This window comes from Dreissena polymorpha, chromosome 14 (genome assembly GCF_020536995.1).
Source record: "Dreissena polymorpha isolate Duluth1 chromosome 14, UMN_Dpol_1.0, whole genome shotgun sequence".
In the NCBI taxonomy this organism is placed as follows: Eukaryota; Metazoa; Mollusca; class Bivalvia; order Myida; family Dreissenidae; genus Dreissena; species Dreissena polymorpha.
Window position 1 is genome coordinate 72,813,850 of NC_068368.1, and position 17,813 is coordinate 72,831,662.

The following is a 17,813-nucleotide window of genomic DNA, read 5'->3' on the forward strand; positions in this document are numbered from 1 at the left end:
CTATACACTTTGTTGTGTTCATTTAAACTAATAAAACGTTAACAGCTTCAATGATTTAAATAACTTCAAAGTAAATAACGCGCGTATAAACACACAATATGTCATGTCTTGGTATAAACCTAAGTAGGAATAATTCCAATAATAAGCAACAATGAGTACACATAGACAACATTGGTGACAAAAATAGCATGTGTTACAGATTGTTTTACTACGATTCTGAATATATGAAAGAAATACTAAACTATATGATCTTGCATTGTTTTATTATTAAGCCATTTTCAAAATAATTTAAAATGAAAATCGCGACTTTTCTAAATAGTTCGGAATTATTACTTATTCGCTAAGGTCATCATTATTTAGGTAAATAAGTTAAGTAAACCTAATCAATACAGTTTCACAACTGACTAATACTCATATCACTCCTCCCCTTTTCCGTGGACTGCATTTCATGAATGGTGCTTTGCTATAAAATGTTGAACATCTTTGTTATATTTTTAACATATCTTGCCTAAACGAGTTTTCTTATGACACGATAGAACCCATATGAAAATGATACGACAACACATAAAAGAAAAAGTTTGAGGTTTACTAAACGCTTTATTTTAATTTAGATGGGGGTGCACTCGAGGTGCATTCCCTTTTACAAATTACTTACAAACATTTTTGCACATCCCAGGCCTAATCTGCACATCGTCGACTGCAGTTTTGAGTAACTCCCCGGAGGTAAACTTTAGTCTGAATTCTCGGAACTCTCTGGACTCTTCATAGGTAATGTCGAAGTACCCCGTACGCCACTCGTCTCGTTCGTACAGCAGCGTGATGGCGTCCGGCCATCGCTTTAATGTCGTAGAGTAATCTGTGCGGCTGAAGTACATTTAAACATATGAGTCGCGAACTGAGAAAAACGGTGCTTAATGCATAGAGAGTCGTCCCTGATTAGTGTGTGCAGTTTGCACCGGCTTATCATGGGCGATACTTACCGCCGATACTGGATTTGCGACTTCCTTCAAACTAAAAATACAATACAAGTGGAAAGCTTCGTCTCTGATAAGACTGTGTGGACTGCACATGCTTATCTCAGGCGACGCTTTTAGCACATGTATTAAGCCCGGTTCCGAAGCGAGGCTGTTCGTTTTCATTTAGTCTTTTCTAAATCGAATTTCTATTTAGGCGGAAAGTTTGTTTCCTGAAAAGCCCGTGCGGACTACATAGAGGCAAACCAGGGACAACACTTTACGCACAACTACACTGTATTTTCTACTTAAGCAATTGAAAAGCAAATAAGCATATAAACAAATAATAACTTTTTAAGTCATCATGCCCGTAGCCAGGGGGTGCGTTAGGTGCGTTCGCACCCAATATTTTTGGACGAGTAAACAAAATTGTACTTTAAGTCGCAGCAAACTTTATTTGACGCCAAACCGGTTATTTCTCTTTTCCACGGAATGCAGTGAGTCACCGTATTTAAGCGTTACAATAATGTTCAATTCAATAGGTTACTGACAGGTCACCATAAAATTAATTTCTTGATGAAGTCATTTCCAAGATAGCTCCACATACATAACTTTCCACAATGTTTTAATTATGTCAAACTTGACACTTGAAACTATGTCCTACTCTTAAACCATTGTTAAATTGAATTTAAAACGTTATTACATATGATCAGGTCGACGTTAACGTCTAATGTTCATTAACTGTGGCGGGTCCTTAGTATAATGGGTAAATATGTCCATCTTTTTGTTAAGGACTTTGAGGCCATAGGGCCAGCAGTTTGTAGTCATAGGGTTTGTATTGTTATATGTTTCTGAAATTCGTTTAGAAATAGCTAACTAATTGGTTAAAAAATGTTTAAAAAATAAAAGTAACAAGTTATACCATTTTGATTCCTGTTAAGTATTGCTGCACATTAGACAATACCAAGTTTTATTAATCATTGTTTGTTGTACAATGCACTATAAGCACGTTTAGAGCAATGCTAGGCCTCTGGTACTACCCATAGTAGCAGACAAACAATTTCTTTGAAAACAAGTCAAATATACCCTTTTAATTTGCTTGATTTAAGATCGGTAAAATTTTGGAATGGTAAAATACACAAATTTTATCAAGATTCCAAGATTCCAATAAATAATGATATTTTATACTGTTCTTATTGTTGATTTTACATTCTATAAATTTGCTGTTGCATATGTAAACAAAGTGTGTGCGCGCATACTAGTGTCGGGTTTAACACCGTAAAAAATAGTGTATTTCCCTGACTGATCGAAAAAGGTGATTGTTGAAAAACGGTAGTGGGAAATTCTTGTATGTTATATCATATTCATGTCCATCAGTCACTGATTATGGTCAATGAAAGTGAAATTTCATATAAAAATGATCTTTAACTTCAGTCTCTAAGTACAGATAAAAAATTCACCAGAATGCAGGATTGTACGTTTACTTTTCATAATTTTCTAGGGAAAATTTGCACTCCCCCCTCCCTTTCAAAACTCTGCCTTCGGGCCTGTTCATGTAGATATAGTGTGAGGCAAATGAGGTGATACATATTGCGACGCATAATTACGAATTTCATAACTCCAGAAATATGGAAGAACGCGTATAGTTCAGGCAAATACAACGAGTACCGAAACAAGCAATTACGGTAGCTTCACTTCGAGGTCAATGTGGTACAGTCTGCCGTGCAAAAATAAGACTTTTAAAACAGCACAAACATTCTCATCGCTTTCTTAATAAATGACGTAAATTCAGCTCACGCGTTGAGCTGCCGGAAAACTTAACTATTAACCGAAATAAAATTGAATGCAAATAATCGTTATACTTGAAGAACTCCTGCAGATGTACTGCGAGGCCAATTGGGGGATACAACTTTCCACGCATGTAGAAGGCGAACCGAACGCACGTCTGTCCATAGACCGTAAACTTGGGCGACAACAGCTCGGCTTCTGTAACAGTCTTCAGTTTCCCGTAGAAGAAATGACCTGCAAATCGATCATATACCGTGTTTCATTATTGACATGTTCTTGACAATGTTCAAAATCTTTTTAAAAAATCCGATGAAATAAGTACACGGGTCAGATTTGTGCACGATGATTACTAGTTTCATACAAACTTCAAGTATAACCTGAAAGACCCGCGCCATGCTGAAATGGGTCTTATTCCAAATGCGAACAGTGTAGCTTCATCTCAGACTGCGCATCAGCAGCCACCTCGCCGCTATCAAAAGTCAATATATATTTCGTCGTCTTATTTGCATACAGAGTAGCTCCTGATTAGACTGCGCAATTCGAGTCTGGAGCTACGCGGGAAAAATATGGCATAAGACCCAATTTTGCATGACTCGACTCGAATGATAATACAAATAACAAAATTCGCGATATTTTGGCAATTAAAGTTAAAAGTAAGTTCACTCTGCAATATAGGAATTATTCTATAACGAAAACATTTATCAGGTGTTGGTGTTGTCAAACTGCGGAATATTTGACTGCGTACTCACTGGGGTATCGTCCGTAGGTGTTGTTAAATTGCGGCACATAGGGTTACATGAAACCGGGATATCGTCCGAAAGTGTTTTCAAAATGCGGCACATTGGATTACGTACTCACCGGGATATCATCCGAATGTGTTGTCAAACTGCGGCACTCTGGATTACGTACTCACCGGGATATCAGCCGAATGTGTTGTCCAACTGCGTCACATTTGATTACGTACTTACCGGGGTATCTTCCGAATGTGTTATCAAACTGCGGCATATTGGAGTACGTACTCACCGGGATATAGTCCGAAGGTGTTATCAAACTGCGGCATATTGGATTACGTACTCACCGGGATATCGTCCGAAGGTGTTGTCAAACTGCGGTACAATTGGACTACAAACTCTACGGGATATCGTCCCTATGTGTTATCAAACTGCGGCACATTGGATTTCGTACTCACCGGGATATCGTCCGAATGTGTTGTCAAACTGAGGCACATTGGATGACGTACTCACCGGGATATAGTCCGAATGTGTTGTCAAACTGAGGCACATAGGATGACGTACTCACCGGGATATCGTCCGAATGTGTTGTCAAACTGAGGCAAATTGGATGACGTACTCACCGGGATATCGTCCGAATGTGTTGTCAAACTGAGGCACATTGGACTACAAACTCTACGGGATATCGTCCCAATGTGTTATCAAACGGCGACACATTGGATTTCGTACTCACCGGGATATCGTCCGAATGTGTTGTCAAACTGCGGCACATTAGACTGCGTATGAAGCTGGCCCTCTATCTCTGTGCTACTGGATCGCCTGTTATCAAAGCCCACGTCCCATCCCTTGTACTGGTATCCGCACAAGAACTTGTCGTCGAAGTCGCAGGTCACTGTGCGGTCTGTGAGGTAAGCGAATACAAGGTTTGCAGTAGTAACTAACGTCTTCAATAATACCTTTTTTACAACTTGGAGTATTTGGTATGTGGGCAAAACGGATAAATTACCGGTACTCTTTAGTTACTAAATTATTGTCGTCGGTAATATATTTTCTGTTGACCACAACGCTCTTGGCGCACACTTGCAATCGTATGGTGGCGTACAATTTATTGGGACATGGATGTGGTTTATTGACACAAGTCAGATTTTTGGGCCCGTAGTCACCCAACTATTCTTAGTTCTAAGAACAGAACAAATTCTTTTAATTAGAATTTTCAAAAATTGCTTTACTTTTGATTCTAACTTGGCATTAACGAACTATACCTACATCAATCTTCATACAGAACATTTTGTAAATGACATAACAACAAGCGGTTAACTGTTAATATTCAACGTTGGATGTATTCTTCTTGGTTCTAGGCCTATTGTTTTTTCTTTAGTCTTAATATGACATTGAGTATACGGGTCCTACTGTTTTCAATATCTAAGTATACATACATATATTTATAAACACATGAACGCAATTCCTTCAAAATAAACAGGTATATCATTTGAATAATAATACTTGATAGTTTAATTCGATAAGATATGAAAGTGTCAGCTTTGTGTGCCTTCAAATCAATGGGGCTATCAAACTTCTTCGACATTATGAAATAAATTTAATGTATGAGCATACTGACTGGGTTTCGTTCTGGGAAAACTGGGCTTATTACATATGCGTGCAGTATCGTACCAAAGTAACCTTTGCTTTCCGTACAGGCTTATCAGGAAATACACTTTCCGCTTTTATGGAATTTTTCGTTTGCGTGAGGTCTCTTCTGAACGAAAATCCAGTTTAGGCGGAAAGTGTAATCCCTGATAAGCCTGTGTGGACTGTACAAGCTAATCTTAAACGACACTTAAGCACAGTTAACAAAGTTGTTCCCACTTACTGCAAATTCTTGTCTCATCGGAGTTGTCGCCGCAATTGTTGACACGGTCACAAATGAAGTCTTTGTTGTAGAGACACTTGCCGTTATCACAGCGGAACTTGCATTCTGTAGACATAGTAGGGCATATAAGACGTTTTAAATGCAGTTAATCATCGCTTTAGGAAAACGGGTCTTTGAGCATGTCTTAAATCAAACATTTATCATATTTATATACATTTTAAAAGCATACTCAGAAAATAACTTTTACAAAAAACAAATAAGTTCATGTTTAAGTTCGAAGTTTGATTTTATAGATTTAATCGGTTAACACTCGATTACCTGTCCTATCGTTTATCCAGTCGAGGTACATTGCAACATTCGTAAACACGTTCGGACGCTCGGTCATGTTACAATAGTTCGCTACGTAACTGTTTATACCCCGTAACTTCCATGTTTTCTGACCGTCAAGGCATAATAAAGGACCTCCACTGTCAGACTAGAATTTATATAAAGACATTTCTATTAAGAAATCCAAAATGGAATATCTGCCGATTGGCATTTTTTACGACACTGACCGGATTTTCCTTCAAAAAGGTTCCATTTTTTTAATTCTATCTAAACAGAAAGACGTGTATACGTACATGTACTGTTAACACAAATACAAACAATGAGTTATATGCGTCAATTGCACATAAATATTAATAAAAGTATCTCAGGGACGTAGATAACCTCCAAACAATGGGGCGGCGGTCCAGTGTCTGTATTGGGAACATAAGGGGGTTCGTTTGAGAGGGTTGTCCTCTCCCGTGGTTCCGAAAAAAAAAATACAATTACAATTAATATGTTGCGTTTTGGAGAAATTTTCATGTGGATATAAATGCTCTATTTTTGTCTCACTCTCAGTTTGTCATGAAATCAGTTGGTCCAATGCCGCCGACGACGACCCAGAAATCTCAACAGTTATTATTTATTTCCAAAAACTCGTGCTAATTAAAACATAAAATAATGTAAATATTTATATATTTAAAAATAAGATTTTACGTTTTATCTATATAACGACGACTAGCCGAAATATTGGGGCGGCGGCCGCCCACCCTGCCGCCCCATTACCTACGCTCTTGTATCTAAGAAGTTCATGTACATATACATGTATGAATATTATTACGTTTTACCGTTTATATATACTTTTCAGTTATGTATAATTTTTCCGTGTGTACGTTTGAAGTCCGTGAATAAGCATTCGCTTTCAACTTTGCTGTTTTGCTTCGTGATAAATCCTCCAGGGATATACGAAATATGTCTTTATTCCAAAGTTTGTACAATTGAGTACAATTGACTACAATTTAGCACCACGGCAATAAAAAGTACTAGTGATTATAATTATATTATATACATATTATATATAGATACCGCAACGTCTCAATAAAACACATTAATACGTTAAGAAAAGCTTAATTAAATAAATGAGTCGTGCTCTGAGAAAACGGGCCTAATGCATAAGCGTAAAGTGTCGTCCCAGATTAGTCTGCATTACGCACATGCTATTCTGAGAGGGCACTTTACGCTTAATCTCGGCTTTCGCTAAGAATCAACTTCCTTTACTCAACAAGATGTGCTTGTGAAACACAATGTCCCCCTATATGACGTTTGACCTTGAAGGATGACCTTGACCCTTTACCACTCAAAATGTGCAGCTCCATGAGATACACATGCATTTCAAATATACAATTGCTAGCTTTAATTTTGCAGAAGTGACATTACATGAGCAATGTTGACCCATATATTTGACCTTGAAGGATGACCTTGACCTTGACCTTTCACCACTCAAAATGTACTGCTCCATGAGATACACATGCATGCCATATATCAAGTTGCTATCTTCAATATTGCAAAAGTATTCATAAAATAAGCGATTTGGGCCACATATATTTGACCTCTCACCTTGAAGAATGACCTTGACCTTGACCTTTCGCCACTCAAAATGTGCAGCTCTATGATATAAACATGCATGCCAAATATCAAGTTGCTATCTTCAATATTGCAAAAGTATTCATAAAATAAGCGATTTGGGCCACATATATTTGGCCTCTCACCTTGAAGGATGACCTTGGCCTTGACTTTTCACCACTCAAAATGTGCAACTCCATGAGATACACATGCATGCCAAATATCAAATTGCTATATTCAATATAGCAAAAGTTATTGCAAAATGTTAAAGTTGGCGCAAACAGACCAACCAACCAACAGACCAACCAACCAACAGACAGGGTAAAAACAATATGTCCCCCACAACTATAGTGGGGGACATAAAAATACATATAAACCAACACATCAAATGAAGCGGAAGTTGTTGTGCGGGCACACAGGCTAATCTGGGACAACGCTTTTCGTACAAATTAAGCCCGGTTTTCCCAGACCACGGCTTTAGTATTCATTTCAACCGAAGAAAAAGTCGCTTACCTTGCAAATAGACCGAATGCCAGAATAGTACCCAGCGCACATAAATGTTTCAAAGATGTCTCCGTTCCAGGCGATACTGCTGTTACATTTGTTTGTATCCCACAGCGTCATCTTCAGCTGCTGCAACACGTCCGCGTAGTCCCCTGAAACAGTAGCCATAGCAGCTGAGTTAATTGCCATATTGGCTGATGTTCAAACGATATCGCCTCGTTACAGATATCATGTTTACCATAGTGGAAATGATATCGCCGCGTTTTAGTTACTATACATGCTGATGTTCAAACGATATCGCCTCGTTACAATTATCATGTAGACCATAGTGGAAATGGTTTCGCCGCGTTTTAGTTACTATACATGCTGATGTTCAAACGATATCGCCTCGTTACAGTTATCATACCATAGTGGAAATGGTATCGCCGCGTTTTAGTTACTATACATGCTGATGTTCAAACGATATCGCCTCGTTACAGTTATCATGTAGACCATAGTGGAAATGGTATCGCCGCGTTTTAGTTACTATACATGCTGATGTTCAAACGATATCGCCCGGTTACAGTCATTATATAGACCGAAGTGGAAACGATATCGCCCCGTTAATGTTTCCAACTAGGCTAACATTGAAACGGTTTCAGCCCTATATTTACAATAAAGGCTTAATTCAAAACTGTATTGCCTAGATATACTAACAATATTGATTGCCTTTAAAACGGTCTCGCGGCATTATGATTACAGTTACCATTAAGTTAAGTGTTAAATCGGTATCGCGTCGTACGGTTATGTTAATAATACAGTCTGAAGTAGAATCGGTATCGCATCGTACGGTTATATTAATAATTCAGTATGAAGTAGAATTGGTATCGCATCGTACGGTTATATTAATAATACAGTCTGAAGTAGAATTGGTATCGCATTCTACGGTTATATTAATAATACAGTCTGAAGTAGAATCGGTTTCGCATTCTACGGTTATATTAATAATACAGTCTGAAGTAGAATCGGTTTCGCATCCTACGGTTATATTAATAATACAGTCTGAAGTAGAATCGGTTTCGCATCCTACGGTTATATTAATAATACAGTCTGAAGTAGAATCGGTTTCGCATCCTACGGTTATATTAATAATACAGTCTGAAGTAGAATCGGTTTCGCATCCTACGGTTATATTAATAATACAGTCTGAAGTAGAATCGGTTTCGCATCCTACGGTTATATTAATAATACAGTCTGAAGTAGAATCGGTTTCGCATCCTACGGTTATATTAATAATACAGTCTGAAGTAGAATTGGTATCGCATCGTACGGTTATATTAATAATACAGTCTGAAGTAGAATCGGTATCGCATCCTACGGTTATATTAATAATACGGTCTGAAGTAGAATCGGTATCGCATCGTACGGTTATATAAATAATACAGTCTGAAGTAGAATTTGTATCGCACTCTACGGTTATATTAATAATACAGTATGAAGTAGAATTGGTATCGCATCCTACGGTTATATTAATAATACAGTCTGAAGTATCGCATCCTACGGTTATATTTATAATACAGTCTGAAGTAGTATTTGTATCGCATCCTACGGTTATATTAATAATACAGTCTGCAGTAGAATTGGTATCGCATCGTACGGTTATATTAATAATTCAGTTTGAAGTAGAATTGGTATCGCATCCTACGGTTATACTAATAATACAGTCTAAAGTAGAATCGGTATCGCATCGTACGGTTATATTAATAATACAGTCTGAAGTAGAATTGGTATCGCATTCTACGGTTATATTAATAATACAGTATGAAGTAGAATTGGTATCGCATCCTACGATTATATTAATAATACAGTCTGAAGTAGAATTGGTATCTCATCCTACGGTTATATTAATAATACAGTCTGAAGTAGAATCGGTTTCGTATCCTACGGTTATATTAATAATACAGTCTGAAGTAGAATTGGTATCGCATCGTACGGTTACAGTAACCATTGAGTCTAGAGTTAAATCGGCTTCGCATCGTACGGTTACAGTAACCATAGAGTCTGAAGTAAAATCGGTTTCACAGCAGACGGTTATAGTATACATAATGGTTTAAGTTCAAACGGTTTTAGTAAACATACATGATTGGGCAAAAGGATTACGGAATTGAACAGATATAGTTACCATAAAAGATGACGATGAAACGGTATCGCAAAGTTAAAGTTGCCATAAAGACACAAGATTCATCGGAAATCAGAATATTTATGTCAACCAAGCAAATCATCTGTAACATACACTCTCTTTATTCATTTTCTATAAATATCCATATTCAATACTAAATTGTAGTATTCTTAAAACACTGTAACCCGTCCCTGATAGATGAGTCTCCATCTAAGAAAACTGGGCTTCATGCATGTACGTTAAGTGTCGTCCAAAATTAGCCTGTGCAGTCCGGATAGGCTAATGAGGGACGACAATTTCCGCCTTCACTTTTCTTACGAAGAGACCTCTTTTAAACCAAAAATAAAAGAATTCGTAAAGTTGTGTCCCTGATTCGCCTGTGCGGACTGCATAGGCTAATCCGGGACGACACTTTACATCTTTACATGCATTTAGCCCAGTTTTCCCAGAACGAGAATCACATTATTCTGTACTCACCGTTCCATTTCACTTTCCCCCACCCGACCGTAAAGCACGTGGAGTACAGCGGTAGTGGTTCGGTGGCCTCCGGAAGGCATATGGGCTGAATGTAGGTCGTGTACTCCACGGGGCTCTCCAGCTGCAGAAGCGCGATGTCGTTGCGCTCGAAGTACACGTGATCGCTGTGCGGTTTGATCGCCTCGACCTTGATGACGCGCTGAGTGGTTTCTGAGTGCTCGCGGTTATTGGCTCCCAGCTTCACCGTCAGCAAGCTGAATTCGCCTGTGTACCGGCTGAATGGAATAAAGTACGTATATGAACGTATTTGATTTTTATTTATAATGTGTTATATCATTACCAATAAAAGAGATAAGTGATATTTCAATAAATGTGAACATATTACGTTTCCCCATTTCCATAAATATTCCATTCCAAAAAGAAATATTTATTGAATGTACAAAATCCTTAAGGCGATCACCATTCCAATACTATTTATTTGCTTGCTTTCATTAAAATTTACAAAAATTGTACTTTACTTTAGTGATAAATGTTTTCCTTTTTGTCTCCAGAAAGATATAATATTGAAAATTTGAACTGATAGGTTCAGCAACGTACTTTTCAATTAAAGATAAGATTTAACTCAAGAGATTTGCCAACATCGACCGAGATTAAATTCATATAAGGAAACTGGGTTGAATTCATGCGCGTTAAATGTAGCCCAGATTAACATGCAGTCAACATAAGCTAAACAGGGACAACACTTTCCGCTTCAACTAGATTTGCATGTAGAAGAAACTTAATTTAAATGAAAAACAAATCCACACAATGGTAAAATGTCGTCCCTGATTAGCCTGTGCGGACTGCATAGGCTTATCTGGCTCAAATTCATATACGCGAAGGTCTCCTTAGCGACACCTACTCTACACAGTGCGCATGCGCCCCACTACAACACTTACTCTACACAGTGCGCATGCGCCCCACTGCAACACTTACTCTACACAGTGCGCATGCGCCCCACTGCAACACTTACTCTACACAGTGCGCATGCGCCCCACTGCAACACTTACTCTACACAGTGCGCATGCGCCCCACTGCAACACTTACTCTACACAGTGCGCATGCGCCCCACTGCAACACTTACTCTACACAGTGCGCGGCCGTCAACACGAACTCCCTGTTGATGAGGGTGCCCCCACAGAAGTACTGGTTGCCGAAGTAGAGGGCGGCCTGCCACGGCCAGGTTCCCGGCTCTGCGTTCTCTCCGTTCACTATAAACCGATTCAGGTACACCATCCTCTTACCGCAGCCTAGACGGATGTAAAAGAAGTTTTGGACATAGCGGATAATTGTTGAATCTTGTGTACGGTCGAAATGAGCCGCGCTCTGGCAAAATCGAGCTTAATGCATGTGCGTAAAGTGTCGTCCCATATAAGCTGGTGCCCTCCACACAGGCTAATAAAGGACGACGCTTTCCGCTGTCATTGATTTGATTTGTTTAAAAGAACGAAATAACTCTTGGTTGATACTTTAAGGGCCAGTATTCCTTTCAAACGGTTCTAATTCGCAATTCTTAGCATGGACCATTAAAGAAACTCTCCGGAAAACATGTTTTGTATGGTATATATTGCACGAAAGTACATGTATATTTGAACTTGTTCCTTGTCTTCTTTAGCAGTAGTTATTTTTATTGCATTTTGGTTCGATTAACCCTTTCAGTGCTGGAACCGAATTTTGAAGGCCTTGCAAACAGTTTGGATCAAGATTAGACGCCACAGAACGTGGCGTCTCATCAGGATCCAAACTGTTTGCTATTCTGATAGTATTCTTTGAAAAAAATAGAAGAAAATGTTAATTTTTGAAATTCAGCAGACAACATTTTAGCAGACGACAAATTTCCCAGCATGCAAAGGGTTAACCATCATAACCGCTGTACGCTTTCAATTAAGCGTTACAAATAATATGAGCCTCGCTCGGAAGAAATGGAGTTCAATGAATGTGCGTAAAATATCGTCCGAGATTTCCTTATCAGGGACGACACTTTCCTTCAAACTGGATTTTTTCTAAGAAGCTACTGTCTGTAAACAAAAAAATTACATAAAAGCGGAAAGTGTCGTCCTAAATTAGCCTGTGCGGACTGCACAGTCTAATCTGGAACGACACTTTACGCACATGCATTAAACCACTTTTCTCAGAGCGCTTACAATATATATGAGTACATGTCATTAACTTACCTTTTGGCTGACAGTTGACACGGAGCCCTTTATTTTCCGGACATGAATGCCTGAAATCGCAAAACGTTGTTCGAGTAATACATGTATTTATATGAACATATTCTTTGTTTCTATTGAATTAAATTATCATATTATTTGTAAGTTAACATGTTAATATAGAAACCTTTCGATAATTAAAAAAAAAGCAAAAACAGAAATGGTCATGTTTTTTGGTATTAATTACAACTTTAAAGAACTTTGGTATTGTATAGTGTACTGTCAAATAAAAAAAATGGATAAACATTTAATACAAATGGCATCACTTCTAAATTGAAAACAATGCCACATCAAATAATTTTGCTTACAGTTAACTGTAAATGATTTGTTTTTATTTATTTTATTTATTTATTTTTATTTTGTTTGTGGGGAGGGGGGGGGGGGGAGAGGCGTTGGTGTTTTTCAACGGATTGTTTCAAATATTGGAAAATAACGCACGTGATTCGAATCGGTCCGAGTACCGACGTCATGCCGCCGTCGGGTGACAGATCAATCAGCGTATGCATGTTTGAGAAAACATCCGTCTTGTCAATATACGGCCTGGAAATATGTCACAGTTTTTACAGTGTATTGTCTTGAAACATGCACATTCGGTTTATAAGGCAGTAGTAGAACATATAACATTTATCAAGCAGCAAGACAATAGGACAATATTACCGTGTGTATTTTATGTTTACTCTTTGAGTAAAGAGACTTTAATAAGTGTGTCTTTTACACGCAGTTATTATGTATATGTGTATGAAGTATACATATGTTATATAAAAGTATTGCAAGTTTTTCAAAAAAACTCATTTGTAAGCAATTAGCGAAAGCACATTTTCAGCTTATTTAACCAAATAAAAGTCAGGACAATTTAATCAAAATATATTGCATGTGCATGTGTATTTACAAATAAAAACTAAAATGTAATGAAATGTACATGAAAACCAAAACAAATTGCATTAGTCGCAATATCGTTCGTACCCATGTCCGAGCAGTTCGCACGTGACGTCCCCCTTAGTTTCGTCCCACGAACTCGCGCAGATGGGCAAAGTGGTCTTACGTATCGGCAGCTGCAGCATCCCGTTCTCGTCGCTGACTAAGACGATAACAGAATCAATTACTACAATAATGGGCCACATTTGTCGAAGGACATTTGTGCAACGTCGTACGAAAAATGGGCCTTATGCCATATGCGTTCAGCGAAGTTCCAGACCAGACTGCGCATTCGCACAGTCTAGTCACGAGCTACGCTGTCAGTTAACGAGACCATGAAATATTGCGTTCGTTCATAACGAACATGGTAGATCCTGACCAGACTGCGCGACTTAGCGGGCTTGCCTGGAGATTCGCTGTTCGCATTTTACATAAGAACCATTTCAGCATTTATTTCATGTGTATTTAAGTCTTCTCAACCCTCATTGCATGTACCATCCCAAGCCGATAACCTGAACATAAGCCACATTTATGTTATATGTCATGTTGTTTTGCATTGTTCTGCAATGTATGTGTTATGTATTGTTATTAAATGTAACTTACTCTTTTCAAAAATGCACGTCCTCGCATGTTTACAATTATCAACATGGCCAAAACACACTTCTACTAGGAACGGTCAATGCAGAGCATCGCTTGGGGGTGTTAAACCAGTTTAATGGCGCGCTACTTGCTTAAGCTATTTGACAAATATAAAAACAATAGTGTTATACATACTGCATTCAAACTCGTCAAATCCATCCGGGCAGTCAGGATGACCGTTGCACTTCCGGTCAAGAGGTATGCAGGTTCGATTCTCGTCCTTGCACATAAACTTGTTCCTCGGACAAACGTCTAGAGAAAATGTAAACATCAAATTGGAACAAGAGCTTTGCCACAGACACCAGTCCGATACCGGGTTGCTGTTGTAAGAACAGGATCTCCATTAAATTGCATTAGGTAATTTTTAGTCATTATTGCAGAATAGAGATCATAGTTCTCAGTAATTTCAGTAAAAATAGTAATGACAATTTTGATCTAAAAACACTGAAACAGCACGCATAATTATTACCCATATTGCCCTCTAACCATAAAACGAGTAATATCAGCAGTGCTGACATACTTTTTTGGGTTATCGCAGGATCAAGATTGTAGTTTTCAATATTTAACCATAAAAACAACAAATTTTGTCTGACGAAAACAAATAAAATATTCCCCATGTGACCCTCTTTACACATACACAGTTTTATCAACATTGCTTAAGTACTGTTTAATTCATCGAATTTATCACATCATGTTATCAAGATTTTAGTTTTCAATTAGTTTTGCAACCATATCAATCACATTTTTCTGTCTGACGATGAAACTGAAATAACGTGTCCCCATGTGACCAGCTATCTAATTTCCAAGTTTTAACAGCCCAGCCTAGCTTTTGCACGCTTTAACGTACCTAGATACAGTAGGATACACAGAAAAAATCATACTTAAGTTGAACTATTCATTAATTATAGTACTTTTTTAAGTGGTTGTCACCGTCTTCTTCTTAAATGGGCAAAACGTTTCCGTCATAACGTTTGCACTTGTACATGCATCTGCTTAAAAATGTGGCAGACTTATGATAAGAAGTGTTTATTTATTGCACTATGCACACTACATCCAATGATCGTTCAAATCAAGACAAAACATATATTGTGACTGTTATGTAATGTTATTTAAACCTTTCACACTCAAAAGTAAAATAAAAACGGCTATTGCAACACGCATAAAACAAGAATAGCCTGCGAGTGACTCGCAGTCTGTTCAGGTCTTATGCTGTTTGCTGCTCAACAGAATCGTAGGGTTGGAAATGGAGACTCTTAACTTGAATCTATTAAGAAAGGATTTAAATTTACTGTGTTTTTCTAAGGGACTTCAAATCCGTCAAACTTCGTTTCTGAGAGGAAAATGGTTAAGCTACCAACATGTTAATGGCATTTCTGTGGAAGTTGTAAACCATTTAACATTAAATATAGAATATATTTATAAAGTATTGGGGTTCTAAGAACTCCGACAAGGTCCAATGAAGTCTAACCGGATATGCCCAGCCGATAAAAGACACAGTCAATGAGTCTGACATACCGTCGCATAACAACATACTTTCTGTTAACTCAAATAATCATATATCTTTGCGGCGTAGCATTCTTTATTAACAATAGAAATCACCAACTATTTTCAATGTTTTTCGCAAAATAACGATGAATACCCAAGCTGATCGAGTGGTTTTTTTTACTTCAGAGTACTGGTTGTTCGGTTACTAGTATAATGCGTACCCGCTAAGTAGGGAACGCTAGACGCGAGCACCTCTCAAATTCTCATATTTGAATGTTTAACACAAAAAGTAATATGAGCATAAAAAGATGGGGTCGCATTCTGGGAAAACTGGTCATAATGCATAAACAGAGACGCAACTTTTTACTGCTATGATATAATTTTTATTTAGATCTTTTCTAAACGACAACCCAGTCTAGGCGGAAATTATCGTACCTGATTAGCCTCTGCAAACTGCTAAAGGCTAATATGGGACGACATTTAACGCACATGCATTAAACCCAGTTTTCCCGGTAAACCCAGTTTTCCCGTAACGAGGCTCATGTAATACAATGAAGTATCCTTGTAACTGACCACAGTTGAACTCGTCCCAGCCATCCTCGCACTCGGACCGCCCGTCACACATCCACTCAGACATGATACACTTGCCACTCGGGCATGCCACCTGACCGTGGGTACAACCATCTGTAAAGCATGAAACATGGAATATGAAGCGATTGAACACACCAATTAGGACATGTAAAACTTGCCATCGCCACATCTGCAGAACATTAAATATGAAACATCGAACATGAATTGATTGCACTCATGCACTAGAGCATGCTACACTTGAAATCGGGGCACATCCAGCAGTTTGAACATGAACCACGGAACATAGCGTATGAAACATCGAACATGCAAATGAAAGATTGAACATGAAACATGTAACATTATACATGAAACTTTGAATATGAAACATGAATATTGCACATGAAACATTGAACATGAAACAATAAACATTGAACATGAAACATTGAACATGAAACATTGGACATGAAACATTGAACATGAAACATTGAACATGACACATTGAACATGAATCATTGAACATGAAACATTGAACGTGAAACATTGAACACGAAACATTGCACATGAAATATTGAACATGAAACATTGAACATGAAACATTGAACATGAACATAGATCCTAAACACTTAAATTTGAGATTAAACACGAAAAAAAATAGGCGCAAGTACATACTATCCACTACAACATGATACTCTTGCTGTTATTGAAGACGCTAACGGATTAGATGTGGTGATAGGTTGGTTGAAATATCAAAACGTTCTTTATGATAATACGTATAATTAAGTCAATTTAAGTAAAATCTCTTACATCTTTACATTTTGAGCAAACCAACATTGCAAGCTGCTATTTAAACATTCCTCACTCTGGGAAAACTCGACTTAATGCATGTGTGTATAGTGTTGTCCCAGGTAAGCCCGTGTAGTCCACACATGCTAGTCATGGACGACAATTTCCTCTCATATGGAGTTTTTGTTTAAAGGAAGTGTCTTCTAAACGGAAACCTAGTGTAGGCGGAACGTGTCGTCCCTGATTAGCCTGGGCGGACAGCATTAAGTCCTGTTTTCCCAGAACGAGGCACAAATAATCTTTGTACTATGTTTACTCGCTCATTTGAATACCGTGGTCTAGTATGGCCCTAACATTCACTGTAAAATGAAAGTGAAACAATTTGTAATACAGAAACACATACGAATATATATTGAATGACTGTTTCTATACGTAACAACTAAGTAACAAGTATAAAAAGGACACACAATTTCGAATGCGAAAATAAAGTAAACAAAATCTTCGCACTGAATTAATAAACATTATTGTTTATATAAAACGACACTGTCTAATGTTTTCTGAATACATATGAATTCAATTAAATATGCATTCATTTTCGTTGAATCAATTTGTTGAATAAGACCTCTTTGTATTTGTAGAAACCTCATCGATTGAATTGAACAATCTCTGTACCTAGAGTTTATACAATATATCTGATGTTGCAACCAAACAACTTTTATTATTAAATTCAATTGAGTTTCGCTGTGTTTAATGCATGTGCGTAAA

The 17,813-nt window shown here is 37.8% G+C and overlaps 1 protein-coding gene across 1 annotated transcript in view; it reads right to left on the reverse strand.

Annotated features, from left to right (window-relative positions):
- Nucleotides 1-17,813, reverse strand: part of LOC127857034 (uncharacterized) — a 70,573-nt gene that overhangs the window by 12,952 nt on the left and 39,808 nt on the right. The window contains exons 18-31 of the mRNA XM_052393311.1: nucleotides 17,381-17,407; nucleotides 16,269-16,379; nucleotides 14,346-14,462; nucleotides 13,620-13,734; nucleotides 13,095-13,196; nucleotides 12,621-12,670; nucleotides 11,531-11,696; nucleotides 10,408-10,682; nucleotides 7,782-7,924; nucleotides 5,661-5,817; nucleotides 5,343-5,447; nucleotides 4,206-4,373; nucleotides 2,816-2,975; nucleotides 656-864 (exon numbers count right to left, since the gene is read on the reverse strand). Coding sequence (XP_052249271.1) covers nucleotides 656-864; nucleotides 2,816-2,975; nucleotides 4,206-4,373; nucleotides 5,343-5,447; nucleotides 5,661-5,817; nucleotides 7,782-7,924; nucleotides 10,408-10,682; nucleotides 11,531-11,696; nucleotides 12,621-12,670; nucleotides 13,095-13,196; nucleotides 13,620-13,734; nucleotides 14,346-14,462; nucleotides 16,269-16,379; nucleotides 17,381-17,407 — 1,905 coding nt within the window. The remainder of the gene's footprint in view (nucleotides 1-655; nucleotides 865-2,815; nucleotides 2,976-4,205; nucleotides 4,374-5,342; nucleotides 5,448-5,660; nucleotides 5,818-7,781; nucleotides 7,925-10,407; nucleotides 10,683-11,530; nucleotides 11,697-12,620; nucleotides 12,671-13,094; nucleotides 13,197-13,619; nucleotides 13,735-14,345; nucleotides 14,463-16,268; nucleotides 16,380-17,380; nucleotides 17,408-17,813) is intronic.